This window comes from Rana temporaria, chromosome 6, assembly GCF_905171775.1.
Source record: "Rana temporaria chromosome 6, aRanTem1.1, whole genome shotgun sequence".
Lineage (NCBI taxonomy): Eukaryota > Metazoa > Chordata > Amphibia > Anura > Ranidae > Rana > Rana temporaria.
Window position 1 is genome coordinate 21388251 of NC_053494.1, and position 22900 is coordinate 21411150.

The 22900-nt window shown below is 42.1% G+C and overlaps 1 protein-coding gene across 3 annotated transcripts in view; it reads right to left on the minus strand.

The window, feature by feature from the left end:
• CACNA1H (calcium voltage-gated channel subunit alpha1 H) overlaps positions 1–13115 on the minus strand; it is a 282063-nt gene extending 268948 nt beyond the window's left edge. For 2 of the 3 annotated variants that reach the window (XM_040356436.1, XM_040356434.1), the window contains exon 1: positions 12706–13115. In XM_040356436.1, the coding sequence (XP_040212370.1) occupies positions 12706–12798 (93 nt within the window). In that variant the 5' untranslated portion in view covers positions 12799–13115. The remainder of the gene's footprint in view (positions 1–12705) is intronic. The other variant, XM_040356435.1, reaches the window with a different exon arrangement.
• Between the last annotated feature and the right edge of the window lie 9785 nt (positions 13116–22900).

The following is a 22900-nucleotide window of genomic DNA, read 5'->3' on the forward strand; positions in this document are numbered from 1 at the left end:
GAGGTGTGGGGACCCGCAACAAGCCAATGCTTACGACATGAACGTAATTCTACGCAAAGCCCTATTCGCGAACGACTTACGCAAACGACGTAAAATTTTCAAAATTCGACGCGGGAACGACATCCATACTTAACATTGAATACGCCTCATATAGCAGGGGTAACTTTTCGCCGGAAAAAGCCTTACGGAAACGACATAAAAAAATGCGTCCGCCGGACATACGTTTGTGGATTCGCGTATCTAGCTAATTTGCATACTCGACGCGGAATTCGACGGAAGCGCCACCTAGCAGCCAGCGTAAATATGCACCTTAGATCGGACGGCGTACTAAGACGTACGCCAGTCCGATCTAGCCCAGCTTCAGGCGTATCTTGTTTTGTGGATACAAAACAAAGATACGCCGAAGCAAAATAGAAGTTACGTGGCGTATCAATAGATACGCCGTCGTAACTTCTTCATGGATCTGCCCCAAAGCTTATGGACTGTTCTATGTCTCTGAGTGCCTGAGAGATGGATGCCGTATTGGGCTGGGTGACAGGTGAACCACAACATTCAGCAAACCCCTACGGGGGTATGGCTACAAATGTATTTCTAAAAAGATAAAAATGGCTTGAGTTTCCTTTTGAAATCCAGAAATGCCGATCAAATTTATCTCGCTTCCCTAAAGCTACTGACTAGAAGATGTCGGAAGCTGCCTGAACAATGCGGAATATTTAGTTTTATTTCAGTGCGAGATCACATAAAATCCCTTGTTTTGGCAGTTATACCCAAACAATCAAAATCTTTATTTGGTGTTTATTACCTAAAAGACCTCATGACATATACAGCCTCCCTGGAATTTTAACTTCCCCTGCGTTATAAAACAATAGTGGGTGGTAAATTAGATTAACTGAGCGGAAATATGGCTCTGAGCTGCAGAACTTATGTTTGGAGGGTTCCAACCATTTTATTTTTGCTTTTTGCCTGACGTATTTATAATGTTTACAAATGATCCAGTTATAGAAAAGTGATTATTTATTTTATTGATTGTTATGGTTTGTTGGATGCTTGCGTCCCTTGCTGTCTGCTGTGCTTTCTCCGCGTTGGCCGCTAGGTCACTGGTGTGTTTCAACAAAGATTTAATTTGCCGGCGGTGGGGCTTCTAAGTTTTATGATTGTTCTTTTAAAGCAAATGTCACCATTTTTTTTTTTTATAGGTACACTGTAAAAGAAAAATAATCATATTTTTTTATCCCATCCTCCCTGCCCCTGAAATCTTCTCTAATGCAGAGCTATGCCATCCAAAGAATGCCCATTGGCTGCTAGATCACCAGTGTGTTTCAATAAAGCCGATGGTTGGGCTTCTAAGTTTTATGATTGTTCTTTTAAATCAAAAACGTCTTTTCTTTTTGTTTCTTTAAAATGGGACTCTGCAAAAGAAGGGGAACTATACATATGTGTTCCATCGCCAGTCTCTTAAATTTGCTCTCATGCAGAGCTATGCCCTCCAAAAGATGGCCACTGGCCGCTAGGTCACTCACTTATGTTTTTCAATAAAGATTCCATTTGCAGAGCGTGGGGCTTTAAAGTTTAATGATTTTTCTTTTAAAGAGATGTCACCTTATTTTTTTTTATTATTTTTTTTGGGATGCTTATAAAAGAATAATATGTTTGTGTCCCTGTTGTGGAAATGTTATGAAGATGTATATAATATGTATTGTCATAGTGTCTCCCAGTGTTGGTACTCCCATAGCCTGCTCTAAAGAGCTGACTGGGGGCAGACTGATGCTAGTTGAGTCCTGTCTGGTAGTGGAAAACTTTGCAGAGTGGGGATATGTCCGCCAGCGAAGGGCCCCTGTGCAATGTTCATCTGGGGGGTGATGTGTTCAGTCTGCAAAGACATTATCGGTTATGAGCAGATGTACGCTCGTGTCACCCTGGTTTGCCTGATCAACACATTTTGTGGGGGCTATGGCATGCCCCTGCAGATAGTCTCCCATCCACAGGATCGGTAGTATAATCCGGGTATGCATTGTTCTCTGATCAAATGCAGAATAAGGAATCACGCCAACTGTAAAAACGGGAGCCTTTGAATTTTTATGGTCGGGGAAAGCTTCCATGATTACAAGCCATGCAGCTTCCTAGCTTTGTCAAGTTGAAGAGCATGGCTTGCAGGTACAGGGGGCGGGAAATCATACACACTGCCCCTGCCCAGACACGCCCATAAGACTCCCCTAGTCATTGTTCATTGTTTTTTGTATAACTGCTCCTGTTTGTCAAGATTGCCTGTGCTTGCTTGATTGGTCGATTGTGAAACTATCAGACTCTGTTGTTATATAAATAAAGAGTTCTCTGGAAGTTCAGGCCAGTTGGTCAAGCTGAGGCTGTAAGCACGTAAGCTGTGGTCATGTCTGTTTACTTGGGGATATGCAGGAAACAGAGAGAGATACAAAGATGCATTATACTTTTAGGTTGAAAGGGCGCCTAAAGCGCTTGAGATATGGATTACGCATAGCGTATAGCCGAATCTCCACAACAGTCCCACTGCCCCAGCCCCTGAAATTTTCACTCATGAAAAGCTATGCCCTCCAAAGGAAGCCCATGACTGCTAGGTCACCAGTATGTTTCAATGAAGATTCAATTTGCTGGTGGTGTGGCTTCTAAGTTTTATAAAAACATTTTTTTAATTTTTTTCTAGTGGGATGCTGTTAAAGAAAAGTATATATATATATATATATATATATATATATATATATATATATATACACACACAATATGTGTCCCATTTTCCCTGCCCCAGAAATTTGCTCTAATGCAGAGGCTATGCCATCCAATGAAAGACTGTTGGCTGCCAGGTCACTAGTGTGTTTCAACAAAGATTCCATTCACCAGGGCAGGGCTTCTAATGCCGCGTACAGACGGTCGTTTTTTGTGATGAAAAAAAACAAAGTTTTTGAAACTTCATTTTCAAAAACGACGTTGCCTACACACCATCCTTTTTTTTACAATGCTCTAGCAAAGCGAGGTTATGTTCACCACTTTTTTCCATTGAAGCTCGCTTCATAACTAGCTTCTGGGCATGCGCGGGTTTAAAAACGTAGTTTTTTGCTACACACGGTCAATTTCTGTGAAACAAAAAACGACGTTTTGAAAAACGACACAAAAAAATCAAGCATGTTCGAATTTTTTTTTTGTCGTTTTTTTGAAGACATAAAACAACGTTTTGCCCACACACAATCATTTTAAATTACGTTTTTTAAAACATCATTTTTTTTTCATCACAAAAAATGATCGTCTGTACGCGGCATAAGTGTTATGCTTGTTCTTTAAATGCAAATGTCACCCTGTTTTTTAGTTTTGTTTTAAATGAGACTCTGTAAAAGAAGAGCAATAATATAAATGTGTTCCAACGCCCTGCCCCTAAAATTTGCTCTCATGGAGAGCTATGCCATCCATTGTTTTGAGTTGAACTTTTTGGGATTATAATCCAACAGAAAAAATAAACTTCTTGCCTTTTTTTCTTTGCAGCATATATCCCATCCTAAAATGACAGATCCTCTTTATATGACAAAAAGTATCATCCACAACATTGGACAAGGATAAAAGCTCTTTGAGTGCCATTATTCTTGCCTACTTGGGAGTTATAGATTGCAGCCCTCCAATCCATGGCTCTGTTTCTAAGAAGTAACATTCACATGCGGTTGTGATAACAATATTTAGCCACAATGGCGGCCATGATTACCCCTGTTTGCGCGAACTTCAATCTCTCCTAAAAGCCACTGCCAATAAACACTGCTCGGGAGTGATTTGAACTGCCGAGCTGGCTGCCAAAAGCCTGACTTCCTTTTGTCCTCTGTCGTGTGTGTGCGTTTTCAGACAAGAAATATATTTAGCTTTAGCCTGCTAGATGACGGGAGCCAAAAAGAAAAAAAAGGAATGAAAAAAAATCAAAGCTCATTGGGAGACGAAACATGTTAACAATCGGAGGGGGAAACAAAGATCCGACGACAACTTAATTGACTCTGGATGTGACCCGTTGAGCGGTAACTATACGCTACAAGCTGGCAAATTCAACTTTGCAGTCCAGGAATGGATTAAATGACTGATTTATGGATTAAGCCACCCGAAGGAAGACTTGCGCATTTATTTTCGGCCATGTGGCCTTTTGTTTAATATGTATATATATTTTTTTTTGTTTACCGAGAAGTCCTTTGAGGAGATCCACATTACCCTAGTTATGCCCGTTAATAGATTGGAACACATTGATTTTAATTAGAAGTGTAATGTACCTTGGGAGTATGACCAAGCAGGCCTCTTTTTCAGGCTGACATATGGAAAGAGAACCGTTTAGTGGGAGTTCCCGGAGCAGTCTGGTCGTCTAATTATAATACAGTGAAACTGGAAATTTTGCTGCTAGAAAGGTACTATGTCCCTGCTAAACCTGATTGAAAGTGTTGATTTATTTGAAGGTATTTAGGTCTAAGGCCAATGTTTAATATCTTAGGTGGATAAGAAGAAATTGCTATAGATGTGTTCCCAATGTCAGACTGGGGCAGGTAAAATCCGGTATTTGATTTCTAAACAGGCAAAATTGGGGTGGGATTTTTGGTTCATGTATGAGCAAAGAGATTTTGTACATGAAAGCTCACAGCCTGAAAATTAAAAAACAACGTAGCTTGACAATAACCCTGGTTTATTCTTAAAGGGGTTATAAAGGTTCGTTTTTATTTCCTAAATCGGTTCCTTTAAGCTAGTGCATTGTTGGTTCACTTACCTGTTCATTCGATTTCCCTTCTAAATGTTTTTTTCTTTGTTTTCTTTGTCTGAATTTCTCACTTCCTGTTCCTCCTCAGTAAGCTGTTCTAGCTGACTAACCCCCAGCCAGAATGGCTCGGATGAGGGGGCACGCTTACTGAGGAGGAACAGGAAGTGAGAAATTCAGACAAAGAAAAAAAACATTTAGAAGGGAAATGGAAGGAAAAGGTAAGTGAACCAACAATAAACTAGCTTAAAGGAACCTATTTAGAAAATAAATAACGAACCTTTACAAACCCTTTAACTTAAAAAAGTACCTTATTTTGCTCTCATCGTCCTCCAAATCTCCAGAAGCCTGAAGGTCAGTAAACTGCCCAATTATCTCAAAAAGTTTAAAGACCCCTGTGCTAGGAGAAGGAAGAGGGTAGGTGGGCAGGCTTCTTCATGTGACAACATTTGAAGGGCAGGCTGACTTTTTCCATTACTGGGAGGAGGGCCAGCACCTGAACATCAATCATGTCAATCATCATGGATGTGGGTGGGTCATGGGTGAATTGGTGCAGAGGGGCAGGCCATGCTTTGTAACTGACAGTCTAGCGAGTTGTCAATTACAGCCTATGGCAGAGGCACTGATTTTATAGGGAACAGGGGCCCACTGGCCTTCGATTTTCTGTAAACCAGTCTGAGCCAGCTTGTATGCCATGTGACAATCTTTTGAGTGCCACTGAAATCTACATTGTGTCTATCCCTGAGCTAAAACTATAAAAGAAAAAGAAAAAAGGTTTTAAGTTTTAATATACTTTAACATGTGTATGAGAAAATGGTTTTTGCATTGATCGATGGAATATGAAGCCTCCTGTCTGCTTCTAATCACTTGCTGGTAAGTGAAAAGCGCGGTCTACGCTACAAAACGATGAGTCTCCAGAGAACCATTCTGAAATACCGGCCATTTAAAATAATCTGTTTTGTGCATACAAATAGGCGTCATTCATCCCAACACTTTATGGCGTCATAAAAAGTAAACGATACGACCCCATAGAACGGTGCTAGGACTTGGTATCATTCAAGATGACATTATTGTACATGCCCTTGAGCAATTCTCACACTTAATACATTTTTTATTCCAGGAAACGTATGCTTTAGGAGCAAAGTATATGCAATTTTATTATGTCTATCTGAAATAGTAACTTATTTCTATTTAGCAGTGCAGGAAGTGGTTAAAGAACAACTCTACTGAAAATAAATGGAGGAAAGGGGATAGCAAGTGTACCCAGCAACCAAGCATCTTTCCTAAACCTTGTGGACAACCTTCCCAGAAGAGTTGAAGCTGTAAGGCTGCATTCACACTATAACGCGGCGTACGCTGCGTATTTTGCCGCGATTTGTAAACTTTTTTTTTTTTTTTACAAAACATTTACATTGATGTCTATGCCGAACTCCGAAAGCCGCCTGAAAAAAAGGGTCCGGGACTTGTTTTCAGGCGGCAGGCGTACGGCCTTTCGGCGTTCGGCGTGAGATGTGAACCATCTCATAGACATCAATGTAAATTCGCCCCTCCAGCGGCATGAGCGTCGGGCGTAAATACGCCTAGGTGTGAATGCAGCCTTAGAGCTGCAAAGGGTGGGCCAACTTAATATTGAACCCTATGGACTAAGACTGGGATGCCATTAAAATTTATGTGCATGGACAGTCAGACATCCCAATACTTTTGTAATATAGTTTATATATATAGCTATATATATATATATATATATATATATATATATATATATATATATATATATATATATATATATATATATATAGGTATTGATTTTATAATTTTTTTCTGTGAATTGCTAATTCTAATAAAGAATTACATTTTTTTGTAAATTAGCTTGGAATGGATACATGGCTGGTTCTGAAGCCCTTTTTTATTTAATTTTTTATTCATCCCATTAATTATTATTATATAAGGCTAGTTTATTTGTTGTATAATTCGATTTTTTTTTCTTTTGATATCACCTACACTTCTCAATGTTTATACAGTGACAGCTCTTCGCATTGGGATATTTTTATTGTGTTGTGTGTGTCCCCTTTAGGCTGCATTCACACCTCCGCGACAGTGAGTGTGTAACTTTTTTTTAAAAAAGCCTTCCCATTGCTTTGTATGGCTGAACGCCAATGCCGCCTGAAAAAAAGGGTCCGGGACTTTTTTTCAGGCGGCAGGCGTACCGCGTCTATGAGATGTGAACCATCTCATAGACAGCAATGGAAATTCTCCCCTCCAGCGGCACGAGCGTCCGGCGTTGGGCGTTTTGTCGCGGAGGTGTGAATGGGGCCTTAGGGGAATTCACCTTTACTCTTTGCCCTGGTGACCACCTGACTTTGACTTATGCCTCCCTTAGTGAGATTTCCCTTCACTTCCTGTCCCAAAGAAACAACAGGAAGTGAAAGGAAATCTCTTTTAAGTGAGGGGAAATTCACTTTTCGTTTTCACCAGAACAGGTGTCCCTATAGTAGGGTGACTAGACATCCCTGGTTTCCGGGGATTTGAACAGGGGCTGGGGCAATTTCAAAGACAGTCAGTGCAGAAATAAATAAATAAATCTGAATTACACCCCCCGCTCTGCCGCTCCTACTAGCTTGGGGGGGGGGGGGGTGTATTTATTTCCATTATCTGTGCCCCTTTCTGATGATCATGTGCTGGTTGGTGCGTAGGGAATATTTCTTCAGTTTTAGGTACATGCCCATTCAGCTCCACTTGCATGTTCTTCTGCCTTGGCTCAAAGCCCGGCCAGCCGCCTGCCTGATTATGTCCTTCCCTTCCCTGGCGGAGTGATCTTCCTCCGCTCCCCACCCAGTAGCAGCCGGGGGCCCGGAGAGTAATGCCCTGTACGCACTAGCCGAATTTACGTCGGAAAAAAGTTGGATGGTTTTTTCGATGGAATTTCCGCTCAAGCTTGGCTTGCATACACACGGTCACACCAAAGTTCTCTGAACTTTCGAGCGTTAAGAATGCGGTGACGTACAACACTACGTCGAGGCGAGAAAAAGAAGTTCAATGCTTCCGAGCATGCGTTGAATTGTTTCCGAGCATGCATGTTTTTTTTCCCCGTCGGAAATTCCATACAGACGAACGGATTTTCCAATAGGAATTTTTTCTGTCGGAAATATTGGAAACCTGCTCTCTATCTAAGTCCGTCAGAAATTTCGACAAGAAAAAGTCAGAGGGGGCATACACATGGTCGGAATATCTGATGAAAAGCTCCCATCTGACCTCTTCCATAGAAAATCCCGGCCGCATGTACGCAGCATAAAACTTGACAGGCTGTGAGGCGGGCGGTGGCCGGGACGGGCAGAGAGTCGCTGATTGGCACCATCACTAGTAAAAAAAAAAAAATGTGTCCCCGGATTTCGTTTAAAAGATCCGGTCACCTTACCCTTTGGGCAGATTTTTCCTCTATTCCTGTTCTGGTGAAAACAATCAAACTTTGGTTATGTCATCACAGGATATCCAAGATTTGACTGTTGTCACCAGAACAGGAATAGAGGGAAAATCTGCCTATAGGATTTTTTGTACTCACCGTAAAATCCTTTTCTCTTTCGTCCATGGACGAACACAGCTTTCTTATACTCTTGACTGTAGGGTTATGTTCTGTCTACTAGGAGAGGACTTGTCTTCTCCTAGTAGACGGAACATAACCCTACAGTCAAGAGTAAAAGGAAACTGTGTCCGTCCATGGACGAAAGAGAAAAGCAAATTTCCCCTCACTTAGAAGAGATTTCCTTTCACTTCCTGCTGTTTCTTTGGGACAGGAAGTGAAAGGAAATCTTGCCACGGGTGGCCTTTTAATGCTCTACGAAGTCAAAGTCAGGTATTTACATTGATTTTATTAAAAGAAATCCATGTAATGATGTCTAATTGAATATAAAGCTGTGCCCATTTGTGTCTTTTCTATGTGCCTTGAGTTGAGCATGATCTTTTTCCCTGGTGGGTCAGGAGTCAGCATGCTTCCACGGATGGGATTGGTTGCTGCGTTGTTGTTGTTAATAATATATAATGCTATGTTCTATTTCGGTATGGGATTTAAATATAAACCGTTTTCCCACAAGACATGTGCCAGAGTGGAACATTCCGCACACTTGTTTTGATGGCAGCCAGATAGGGGAGTACCTGCCGCAGCCACCTGAGCAGAGAAAGTTTAAACAGCTGTAAAATCAACCTTGACAACTCGCTGGTGACAACGCAACAAGGGCAAAGAAAAGACGTTTCTGTTATTTCTTTTCTTGTTGTTGTGCCAATGCATCCTGCTGCTGTCTAGTTCTTATAAATCATGGGGCAGATCCACCTACACCGGCGCATATTTGCGTCGGGCGTAGCGTATCTAAGATACACTACGCCGCCGTAACTTACTTTTTTTATAAATCCTCAAAGAATGCGTGCCGTAATTTACGGCGGCGTAGTGTATCTTTGGCGGCGTAAGGGCGCGCAATTCAAATCAATGTGATGGGGGCGTGTTTTATGTAAATACGTCGTGACCCGACGTAAACAACGCTTTTTTTGAACGGCGCATGCGCCGTCCGTGGGGGTATCCCAGTGCGCATGCTCGAAATTTAACAGGAACAAGCCAATGCTTACGACGGTGATGTCATTCTACGCAAATCCCTATTCGCAAACGACTTACGCAAACAAAGTGAAAAATTCAAAATTGGACGCGGGAACGACGGCCATACTTAACATTGAGTACGCCTCATATAGCAAGGGCAACTATACGCCGGAAAAAGCCAAACGCAAACAACGTAAAAAAATGCGACGACCGGACGTACGTTCGTGGTTCGCCGTATCTAGCTAATTTGCATACTCGACGCTGAATTCGACAGAAACGCCACCTAGCGGCCACAAATTTTAATTTTTCAGAAATTCAGGTGTATTCAAATTTCCAAATTACAATAGAACCAAATTTAAACAAATCCGAAAAAACGAAAAGTACATTTGGACGAAGTCCAAATTAGGATCGATTGGATTCAGTTTTGAAAATTGGATTGGATCTCAGTATAAATACAGCTGTTCTGTGAAGCCCTCAGAGGTTTTCTAGAGAACCCTAATGAACAGCATCATGAAGGCCAAGGAACACACCAGACAGGTCAGAGATAAAGTTGTTGAGAAGTTTAAAGCAGGGTTAGATGGAAAATTCCAAGGGGTATGAATACTTGTTCATGGCACTGTAAGTTGTACCTGTTTATCTGTAGTATTTTTTCTACAGCCGTTCAAAGTCAAGAAATTATAAAGCTAGTCTGAGCTTTGCAGGGATGTGAAACACAGAGATTGTTCCCTGTGTACAAAGCTCTGTGTTGAATGTCAACACAGAGCTCAGGGCTTTGATTGTACACAGCCGATCAGCACGTTCCGGCCGTAAATCATTGGTCGGGAGTTGGGACTTGCTGACAGGCTCCTGCTGTGTACAATCAGCCAATGCGTGTGCCCTAAACCTGGAAGCAGGCAGCGACGTATTGGTATCTCCCTTTGCCCACAGTACAATGCCTTTTACTAAATGCCTATTGGGACGTAAAGAATGTATTCATGTAGATTTGTTACTGAAAGGTCTATTAATAATGAGAAAATGAAACGCACAGTAAATATCCATCAGGACAGAACATGTGATAAAAAAAGGAACTTGGGTTTAGATATCAGTGGAAGACAAATAGACTTTGTGCTTTTGGATAACAGCCTGGGCTGGCGACTGAAGGTCAGATTTAAATATCCTCAGACTTAAAGTGGTTCTAAAGGCTAAAGTTTGTTCTTATTTTTTTCTCCTTAATGCATTCTCTGTTTGTTCTCTTAAAAAGAAAATATTTAGCCTTCACAATCACCTTTTGCAGCCAAACTGGGCTTTATATTTATTACGTGTTCCTATTTCTACAACCTAATTAAAATAAAATAAATAAAAATTGCTTCCTACCTATTTACATACTTAAAATGTCTTCCGGGGAGTTATGTTTACCATAATTAACCCTGTCTGTACTGTGCTGGCAGATCTCATTGTCAGTTGTAAACTAGAGTTGTACACTGTTAGGTAGATTCACAAAGAGTTAGGCTGGCTTATCAGTAGATAAGCCGACCTAACTCTGAATCTACGCCGGCGTTTGTTTAAGTGTATTCTCAAACAAAGATACACTTAAACAAAGCTAAGATAGGCCGGCTTGCGCCGTTCTATCTTAGCTTGCAATGTTTCTGTTGGCCGCTAGATGGCGCTTCCATTGCGACCGGCGTAGATTATGTAAATGAGGGGATACGCCGATTCACGAACGAACGCCAGGCCTACACCGTCGCATTACGTTGTTTCCGTAAGGGATAGGCCGCCTAAAGTTATTCCATCTATGAGGTTGAATAACAATGTTAAGTATGGCCGCCGTTCCCGCCGCGAGGTTCGAATTGTTTACGTTGTTTGCACAAATCGTCCGCGAATCGGGATTTACGTAGTTTACGTACACGTCAAAATCAATAGGCCCGTACGGCGTACTTAGCCGCAATGCGCACTGGGAAATGTAGTCGCCCGGCGCATGCGCAGTGTTAAAAAACGTCAAAAAACGTGAGGTCAAGCCTCATTTCCATACAACACGCCCCCCTCCAACCAATTTGAATCAGGCGCCCTTACGCCCGCTCGTTTTAGGCTACACTGCCGTAGATTAGCAAGTAAGTGGTTTGTGAATCACTACTAGCCTAACTAATTTACGGCGGTGTAGCCTAAAAAGGCTAGGCTAGGCCGCCCTAAAGTTAGGCCCATCTACGTGAATCTACCTATGTATGTCCTAATAAAGGCTTAAAGTGAAAGAAAAGTCTAACTATTCTTAAAAATACCCCCCCCCCCCCTTTCCTACCTATCTTGCCTAACCTGTTTAAAAAATATGTATGTACTTTCCTATTTTTAGTCCGATCATCTGATCCTGCAGCTCCAGCTGCCCTGTGTCAGTGAGCATCTGCTGCAGGGGAGAGGAGGGAGCGCTGACAACGCCCGGGCCATGGGAGCCTAGAAGGCCTCCTAACCTAAGGTGACCAGATTTTTTAAATGAAATCCGGGGACATGTTTTTTTTTACTAGTAATGGCGGCAATCAGCGACTCTCTGCCTGTCGCTGCCACCCAACTCACAGCCTGTCAAGTCTCAGGCCCCGTACACACGGCCGAGGAACTCGACGTGCCAAACACATCGAGTTCCTCGGCGTGTTCAGTCCTGGAGCCGCCGAGGAGCTCGGCGGGCCGAGTTCTCCCATAGAACAACGAGGAAATAGAGAACATGTTCTCTATTTCCTCGCCGAGGTCCTCGTCGGCTTCCTTGGCCGAAAGTGTACACACGGCCGGGTTTCTCGGCCGAATTCAGCTCTGAACCGAGTTTCTGTCTGAATTCTGCCGAGAAACTCGGTCGTGTGTACGGGGCTTCACTCGCCAAGTAAGTCCACCATAGGACAGCAAGCACTAAAGACTTTCTATTCCATTTTTGCTACATAAAAAGGAGCCCATGGTCCCTGCCTGCAAATGGCAATTTCTAGGGCCTGACAGTCAGTGTTGGGCCTAACCATGTTCTAGCTGTGCCTGAAGTTAAAGTGTTGGGCAGGAGGAGTTTGAAGAAGTGTCATGTACATAGTTCTGTCCAAAATTTACTGTATTAAATTTTACTGGCCATCCCATAAATTCCCATCCCTATCCAAGTTCAAATCCCTCAATAAAAACACAAACAAAAACAACATATGGACTGTTCATTGACTCAAGGTGATTGGGAAGTGAATGTCGGGTTGAGCGGGGTGACAGATGGACCACAACTTTCAGCAGCCCCTACGGGGAATGGGAAAATATAACTACCATATAGTGGCGGTGTGTCAAATTAAGTTGTAACGGTTGAAATACAATTTGCGTCTTGCTCCTTATACTCCTTCTAATGCACTTTGACTGTAACTACAATATCTGTTCAATGTTGCATGACAGGTCCTCTTACCTCCAGAATGGTGCATCTCTCCGACAAACATTCCACGTCTTCACAGGGCTGGAACATCCCGAGGGTGACGCAGTTCAGCAAAATGACCAGCATACTGAAGTGCTCGAACCACGTGGAGAGGATGGAGTTAAGGAGAACGGTTTTGTATATTGAGGGGGGTTTGGGGAGAGTGGAGAGGACAACAGAGAATACACATTATACATGAATCACATTACTACCTACAAGACACAAAGCATCAAGATTACATCTGTTTCTGATTATTTGTTATATGCTGCGGCTAGATTAGATGGTTTGTGGTCTGTGATTGATGTCCCAAGATGCATCAGGATTGGAAAGACTTCTAAACCATCCATGTCTCCTTTAAACATATTTTCTGTTCTAACTATAGATTCATCATTTGAAACTATTCATAATTAAAATATACAGTTTACAAATCACATATAATAGGACTTTTATACCAAATACTCTCACTGTATCTGAACACTTTCAATGTTTCCTGCATGTTGGTGGGCAGTAAACTTCTGTGTTAATTTGTCATTACGTATTATTCTGTTTTGAATGCTGCTTTATGCATTTACATTCCTCCTTAGACCCAATCTGTCTGGACAGTATGGGCACCTGCAGACTTTGCACCGGCATAAACAAACTCTTTAATAAGCCACAGAAGCTGAATCCAATGAAATTATACTTCAAATAATTGCAGTAAAGAGACTATTTTTCAAGTCTTTTAAAGTGTAAGAAGACAACAACTTTCCCAACCCCTACCTAAGGGAACATGCAAGGAGCTGAGGGTGTAGATAGGGCTTGTGACGGAACCAACCAGCATAGGGGCTTTTGGAGGGGACTGCAAAGTAGCATGGTAGCCTCTTGCCTACTGACTATGGGCTCTGGCTAGGATTGCCACCTTGTCTTCAAGCCAAACCCAAACACTTCAGTGGCCTGGGACAAAGGAGAGTAGTAATGCTCTGCGCATAGCGTGCTGCATTGAACAGTGGGTGTGGCCAAATTGTTCTTGCTGACATAATTTCCCTGCCCAACCAGTGATGTTGAACCTGCCCCTACACAGCCGCTTGCAGCTCCTAGGTGGCAACAGATTTGTGGGTGACTATCTTGGTTACATGGGGAGCCATAGCCTGGTCTGAATAATGTGTCCACCTGAAACCCAGACACATGATTCAAAACCTGGACTGTGTGGGTGAATTACGGACAGGTGGCAACCCTAGCTCTGGCTTTTGAAGGAGCTCTATTCTTGGGGAAGGGGGGTGGGTGCCTCGGGTACCCGTGGAGTAGTCTTTGCTTCGGATTCAGGTCCATGTCTCCCCAAAATACACAGACTCTGGGAAACTAGGACCTGGAAACAGATGTGTGGCCTTTTTTCCCAAATCAGCAATGACTGCTTCACCCCCTCCTAGACTGTGAGACTCCGTATAGATGTTAATATAATCAGCTTAAAACAACTTGATGCTGCAGTCTCCTGCTATAATCTGTTTACTAAGGCTTCTTTCTCCCATGGTATAATTTTCCCATTATGTGCCTCCTAGGTGTGAATTCCCATTGTTATTTGAGTCACCTATTTTGTCTGTGTGTCTGCTAATCCTTTAGAGATTTGGACAGCCCTAGGTTTTCTTACTGGGGAACTGGTGCTGAACGGTCTGGGTGGGCACCGAGTCACCTAGGGTTGTCTAGCTGACTAGTTAGCTTACTGTTTATTTTTATGTTGGTTGTTCCTTAGCTATATTAATTATTTTACTGTTTGCATAACCTGATCAAGCTTGTATCTGATTTTGTGTGGTATATATATTCTGTGTGAGCTTACAATAAAGTGAGTTCCAGTTTGCATCTAAGCTAGTGTAGTCTAGTCCTTGAGTGCAATATTCAGCTATAATACCTGGTTCCTGGAGGAAGCTGTATACTGATGGAAGCACTCAAGAGGGGTGCCAAGCAATGTGTCACAGGGCTAAACTAAGTAGCACTAAACAGAGGGGGGAAACAGAGGAAGATGCCAAAATCACATAAGTAAACAAGTTGTACTGGGCCAAAACTGCCGCTAGAGGTCAGAATACTACAAAATAATAACAACCTAATGCATTTCACTACAAAAACAAAAAAATTACAAGGAAGTTGGCAGGACAGGTATGTTGGTAGAACACTAAACCCGAACCAAGATGTATAAGACTTTGAATCTACATTTTTGAGGCAGCTCTTGGTCAACTGAAGTATCCTTGAGGGTCCCTTGAGTGGTCTGAAGAGTGTAGAGAGAGTGAGAGCCCCTTATATATAGTGTAAGTCCAGTAAATCTTTATACAGGAAGTCAAAGAAAAACTAACGCGTTTTGGGGGCTTAATGCTCCCCCTCATTAGAGCTTGGATGACTACAGTAAATAGGGAGAATACGGGACAACAAATTGTGACATTAAGGTTTGGCTGGTTCAGGTCACCAGTCAAGCAGCCAGATTGGCAAACCAAAGTAGCTCCAAATCCTGTTTGTTGTCCAATATTATTAGCATTTACTATCAGCATCCAAGCCCTGATGAAGGGGTCCCCATCTGAAGATTTTCCCTCAATTCCTATTCAGGTGACAACTTTCTGTTATAATAACAATGATCACCAGTACAAATAGAGGAGTGAATCTCCCCAACGGGGACACAGTCAGCTAATGAAAATCTGAACCAGAGTTTAATTGAAAACGTAAAAAGGTTTTGGTCTTCGATATACTTTAACATGCCCTGGGGAGGATATCAGGTGTATTTTCATGCTCCTGCTAGAACATGTTCCAATATGTATTTACAGCCATTGTGTGCAAAAACCCATAAAGAAGTACACTTGTATGGTACATAATGGCTCCACCGGCAGCACCTTTCACCAGTCCTCACATAACATGTGAATTGCAGAAAAGCAGATGTCTGTTAATTGGCCCTCTCATTAGTATTATGTAGCAGGCATGCTGGAACATATAATCGGTATCCTCTCATATGGGAAAATACAGATGGAAAGATCTGTGGACACGGGGGAGACTAGGCCTTTCCATCGGGATCAAGGACTAATCACCACAACTTTTAAAGTCGTATGAATGCTATCACTTCCACCAAGGAAATCCCCGGAATCCAGTATTTTGTTCATAATTTTCCCAATTTCTTACAATTTGTTGGCATAATAGCTTCTTATGACTTAATGCTGCTTCCTAAAACTTCCGGCTGTGGGGAGCTGGGAGCATGAACTGTAGACATCACATGACTACCCAAGTCAGGGGTACATTGTCCCTCATCCCCAGTGATAACAGAGTGCATGTGCACCCCCATTCCAGACTCAATCACCTCCAGAGTACATGGGCCATTATGCTCAGTGATAACAAAACATATCTCAAGCCTGTCAGTGTCAGGTATACACAGTCCATCATTACATATAATAACAAAGCACATACCTGCCCTGGTCCCAACACCACCTAAGTCAGTAGTACATGGTCCCTCATCCCTATCGATTACAAAGCACATGTACACTCTCATCTCAACCTAGCCAACACCAGGATTACAAAGTTCCTCATCACCAGTGATAACAAGGCACATGTGTGCCCCAGCCCCAGCTCAACCCCATCAACACAGGAGTATAGGACCCTCCAACCCCAGTGATAACAAAGGGCATTCGCACCCCCGTCCCATGTTCACCAAAATCAGAAGTACATGTTCCCTCATCCCTAGGGATAGCAAAGCACATGTGTGCCCCCATGCCGTGCATGTCCGGAGGACGTGGCCCTCAATCCTGAGTGATAACAAAGCACATGTGCGTCCCCTTCTCAAGCTATTCAACATCAGGATTACACAGTCCCTCATCATCAGTGATAACGAGGCATAAATGTGCCCTAGCTCTATCAACATCAGGAGTACATGGCCCTCCATGCCCAGTGATAAAAAAAACAGCATGTGAAACACCATAACACTCATGTCAGGAGGACATGGCTCTCTACCCCTAGTGATAACAAAATGCCTGCACATCCTTATCCCAGGCCCAACAACATCAAAAGTACATGGCCCCTCATCCCTCGTGATAACAAATTGCATGTGTGCCCCCATTCTACCCATGTCAGAAGGACATGGCTCTCCATTCCCAGTGATAACAAAGTCCATATGTGCCCACATTCCACCTATGTGAGAAGGACATGGCTCTCCATTCCCAGTGATAACAAAGTCCATATGTGCCCACATCCTACCCGTGTCAGAAAGACATGGCCCTCCATCCTCAGTGATAATTAAGTGCATGCGCACCCCCTTCCTATTAATGGTAAGAATACATGGTCCCTTATCCTCAATGATAAGAAAGCATTGACAGTGGTTTTATCCCTCCACGCTAAATGCAAAAAAAAAAAAAAAATTGGCTTTAGATACACTTTAAAGCTGAACTCTGGGATAAGCAAGTATTGTCTAATACATTTGCCATGTGTATTCTTAGTTGAATCTTGGTGTTCTTTGTGTATATCTTTCAGATCTGTGCAGTAATCCAGTGTGAGACTCCAGAGACCAGTCAATGCTGCTCTCTCTCCTTGTGCAGGGTGACCGGTCTTGTCTCCGCCCCCTCCTGTCATTTTCTGCAGGCAGTCTATAGTAGGTGAAACCTGCTGGGCCCCTCCCACAACTCATGATGTCATTATTACTTTTAACAAGTAATATCTAGGTTTGTAAAGGTTTATAGGGCATGCAGAGAAAATGTATATTGTGTATGGCTATTGAGGAATATATTTAAATGTAAGTTTGTGTGCCTGGAGTTCAGCTTTAGGACACAACTCATCTAGGAAAGGTTTCCTATATTGGAACATCCTAAGCACAATGCAAAGAAAATAATGTGCAGTGCTTCCATCTTTGGGCTATGAAAGTGTTTGTAATATTTGATTAAATCAAAGCAGAGCTTACAAAACATCACATACTGTCCAACCATCCACCTATTAATATCTTCCCCACCCGTCACCAGGCTCTTGTATCCCTATCTGTCCCATCGCACTATGATTATATAGTCAGACATGAGCTGGCTGCTCTCCATCCCTGGTGCACCTACCGTGTCACTTAGGGATTCTTCACACTTCACTAGGCTGCAACAGGACGATTCAACTGACGTTTTTCTTTTCTATATTAAAATTAGGTTGCAGCAGCCACACACACACACACAGATTTGTCTTGGGTTACATTCCTGCTACTATCTGCATGGAGTTTTTCTTTCCCCCCTCTGTTGCATTCTAGTTCATTCGAAAATTGTCACTGTAGGTCTCAGCCAAAGATTTAAACCCTAAGTTAGGTTTTTATTTATGTGTGTGTCACTGTTAGGAAGATTTTTCCTCACTTTCTATACTATAGACAGGTGAGGAAAAACAGGGAAAGAAAGGAAAGAAAAGAAAAGAAGGAAAGAAAGAAAGAAAGAAAGAAAGAAAGAAAGAAAGAAAGAAAGAAAGAAAGAAAGAAAGAAAGAAAGAAAGAAAGAAAGAAAGAAAGAAAGAAAGGAAGGAAGGAAGGAAGGAAGAAAAAAAAAAAGACAAATTGCAGAAAAGGAAGGAAGAAAGAAAGAAAGACATTTACAAAAGGCTTACTATAAAAAGGAAGGAAGGAAAGAATGAACGAAGAAGGAATGAAGGCAGAGAGAACTGAGGGAAGAAGGGAAGGAAAGCCCAGACAAAAATATAGTTATAAAAACTAAATGTATACATTGAGGGCCAGATTCACGTAGGGCAGCGGCGGCGCACCGGACCTACTGCGCATTGCTCCGTTTCTTAACTCCCACCGTGCTTTGCGCACCGTGACGTAATTTTTTTGAACGGCGACGCGCGTAGCGTATTCCCGGACGGCTTACGCAAACAACGTTATTTTTTAAATTTCGACGCGGGAACGACGGCCATACTTTACACAGCAATATGATTGCTGTGTAAAGTTAAGGCACCAAAAAAAAACGACTAACTTTGCGACGGGAAACTAGACTAGCGGCGACGTAGCGAACGCGAAAAACCGTCGTGGATCGCCGTAACTCCTAATTTGCATACCCGACGCTGGTTTACGACGCAAACTCCCCCCAGTGGCGGCCGCGGTATTGCATCTTAAGATCCGACAGTGTAAAACAATTACACCTGTCGGATCTTATGGCTATCTATGCGTAACTGATTCTATGAATCAGTCGCATAGATAGAAACAGAGATACGACGGCGTATCAGGAGAAACACCGTGGTATCTCATTTGTGAATCTGGCCCTTAGAAACAATTGTTTTTTAGTTTCTAAACTTGGAAGAAAAGAAAGAAAGAAAAAAGAAAAAAAGAAAGAAAGAAAGAAAGAATGAAAAAAAGGAAGGAAGAATGAATGAATGAATGAATGAAAAACTTATATAGCGCGGCACATGCGAACTGAATCGCTTCTGGGCGCTGGTTGTTTGTGTCTCATGCCATCAGAAAAGCAGGGTTTTGATCTGCCTTCTGAAGGACAGGTGGTTTTGCTCCAACCGAAAAGGGGAAGGAAAGTACATACAGATAGTTATAAAAAACTAAATGTATACATTTAGAAACTATTGTTTTTTTAATTTCTAAACTTGGAAGGAAAGAAAAATACAAAAATACAAAAGACATATAAAAAGGAAGGAAGGAAGGAGGAAGGGATGAAGGCAGATAAAAGTGAGGGAAGAAGCAAAGGATATTCAAAAAGCTAATTATAAAAACTAAATGTATACATTTAGAAACTATTGTTTTTTTAGCTTCTAAACTTGTAAAGAAAGAAAGAAAGAAAGAAAGAAAGAAAGAAAGAAACAAAGGAAGGAAGGAAGGGAAGAAAGAAAATAAATACATGTGAGGAAGTGAGGGGAAATCCCACCTATCACCAAAACAGGATTCCCCTTACTTTCTGTTTCTTTGACAACTTTTGAAATTCTTTGCTTACCAGGGAAAGAAAGAAAGAGAGAGAAAGAAGACTGCGAGGAAGGAATAAAGAAAGAAAGAAAGAAAGGAAGAAAGAAAGAAAGAAAGAAAGAAAGAAAGAAAGAAAGAAAGAAAGAAAGAAAGAAATATACGAAAGAGAGAAAGAAAGAAAGAAAGAAAGAAAGAAAGAAGGAAGGAATTGGAAGCAGACATAAAGATGAAATCCTTCTGTTGGATTATGAATGCCCCTTTAGGCCTTGGAAACGCCGGCACCAAGTTGGACAGCACAATGAAGACGAGCGATGACGCACTTTCCAGCATTTGGCCCCTGGCGACGCTCATATAGCGTAGAGGATTATTAGTAACAATGAGCAATTCGGGGCATTGGGAGGCCTTCCTGACACAGGCAGAGATTTACCATCATGTGGGGAAGTGTTTTCTTTACTATAACAAAATTCTTCAGCTACCATCCGGCTACATTCACACCTGAGCGCTCAGTGTGCAGCTGCAGGACGATGCGTTTTACCACTTTCACCTTACATGACTTATTATCCTGAGGCCCGCTTGCACGTGGGATTTTAGTGCGCCTGGAAGAGACAGGTGCATCATCCAGCTCCGCAGCCTTTCGAAGTCTATGAACGGGGTTGGGCGCTGTACCGGGCAGTAGCGGCATTTAGGGCCCTATGCGTTCAGTGTCTGTGCAGTCTGCTGTGTTATTTCCATGACTGCCTGAAATCAGCCCTTGTTAGTTGTGTTTATTATCCGTATCCAGCCATTAGCAGTAAATCCTTAACACCCTTATTGACCTACTTTGTAAATGAGTGTATTAAAGCAATTCTACTTTGTGGAAGATAAAAGAAAACCGCAAATATTGCGCTGTGATCCCGCTATGTAAGAGACCGTCTCCCGAAGAGCCTTAATGTATTTAGAGAGGACCTGTCATATATTTAGAGTGTAAGCTCTCAGGAGCAAGACCCTCCTAGTCCTCATGTATATACAGTAAAACTTTGGTTCGCGAGCATAATTTGTTTAAGAAACATGCTTGTAATCCAAAGCACTTGTATATCAAAGCATTTTTTCTTTACAGGGTATAAAAGAGAAGAGAGGCAACTCTAAGTGTAGCAATAAGTTGCTAAATGTTTTACCTTCATTAAATGTAACCATATTGCTACACTTGGAGGCTCCTCTCTTCTCTTTTATACTCAGTTGTGACATGACGCTACTCTTATATCAAGACATTGCTTGTATATCAAGGCAAAATGTATTATAACATTTTGCTCATCTTGCAAAACGCTCTCAAACCAAGTTACTCTCAAACCAAGGTTTTACTGTATGTGTATTGTAACTGTACCATCGTTAGCGGTTGGAGCCTGCTGGGTCCCTCCAACAGCTCTGCTCTCTGCACAGGCTACAGTACATCCGGAAAGTATTCACAGCGCTTCACTTTTTTCACATTTTATGTTCAGTCTTATTCCAAAATGGATTCAATTCATTATTTTCCTCAAAATTCTACAAACAATTCCCCAAACGTGAAAGAAGTTTGTTTGAAAGCTTTGCAAATTTATTAAAAATAGAAAACAAAAAAAAAATATATGTACATTAGTATTAAAAAGACTTTGTGCAATACTTTGTTGAAGCACCTTTAACACCTACAAGTCTTTCTGAATATGATGCTACACTCTTATTTTTGGGCAGTTTCTCCCATTCTTCTTTGCAGGACCTCTCAAGCTCCATCACGTCGAAACCAATGACGTCCTTGCGACGTCATTTAGAGCAATGCACACTGGGAGATTTTACGGACGGCGCATGCGCAGTTCGTTCGGCGCGGGGACGCGCTTCATTTAAATGATACACGCCCCCTACCCGCCGAATTTGAATTCCGCCGGGTGATTTACGCTACGCCGCCGCAACTTACGGAGCAAGTGCTTTGAGAATACAGCACTTGCCCGTGTAAGTTGCGGAGGCGTAACGTAAATGAGATACATTACGGTCGCACAATTTTGCGCCGATCTACGTGAATCTGGGCCATAGAGTTTTACTTGAAGCCTTGAAGCAAACAGCATTTTAAAGAGTGGCTAACCTTTGCAGTAATCTTTATGAATTTACTTTTATATCCAAAATACTGAAATACATCCAAATGAACTGTGTAATAATAACGCTATTAGTAAATTGAAAAATATAGATATATTTCTGGTCATAAAAAAAGCGAATAAGGCATAATGCATGGTTATGAAAATTCTGTATGCATTGCACTTTTTTGTGACCTGAGCCTAATGTATAGTAAGAGTGCAATAAAATAAGTGTCCGTAAAATCATTGTTACTCCTTTCCACATAAAGCTATTTGTTTGCACTCTGTTTAGTGAAAGCGGAAGTCTGGGCACAAAAACCTTTATTGAAATATATTCTTCAGTAGCCATAAAGGATATAAATCCACTCTGTGTGCTCCAAATCCCCATGCAAACCAAAATATTACCAAATAGAATCAGTTACGCATAGATATCCATTAGATCCTACAGGCGTAAGTCTCTTACGCCGTCGGATCTTAAGTGCAAATTAGCTAGATACGCAAATTCCCGAACGTACGCGCGGCCGACGCAGTAAAGTTACGACGTTTACGTTAGGCTTTTCCCGGCGTAAAGTTGCCCCTGCTATATGAGGCGCAGCCAATGTTAAGTATGGCCGTCGTTCCCACATCAAAATTTTAAAAAGTTACGTCGTTTGCGTGAGTCGTTCGTGAATGGGGCTGGACGTGTGACGTCATTAATCGTCATGAAATATGACGTCCAGCCCCATTCACGGACGACTTACGCAAACGACGTAACTTTTTAAAATGTTGATGTGGGAAAGACGGCCATACTTAACATTGGCTGCGCCTCATATAGCAGGGGCAACTTTACGCCAATGTTAAGTATGGCCGTCGTTCCCACATCAAAATTTTAAAAAGTTATGTCGTTTGCGTAAGTCGTCCGTAAGTCGTCCGTCCCCTACACATATGAGGTCACACTTAACCCCTACAGTGCCCCCTAGTGGTTAACTCCTAAACTGCAATTGTCATTGGTGAGTCTACAGCAAGAGTTCTGCGGACCTACAGCATGAAAATTCAGCCACAGTGACCCCCTGTGGTGGGATGACTATTGCACATCATAGCTAAACCAGAACTTGCAACATACTTGCAGAATGTTTGCAAAGAAAGTTGATCTGGAGTCATGCAATGCAGACTTGCTGCAATTGTGCCACAAACGTGCGAAGCCTGGCAGGTCTAGCAGGAGAACATTATCCCGAGATAATAAAAAATAATGTACAAAGTTAAACCAATGAAT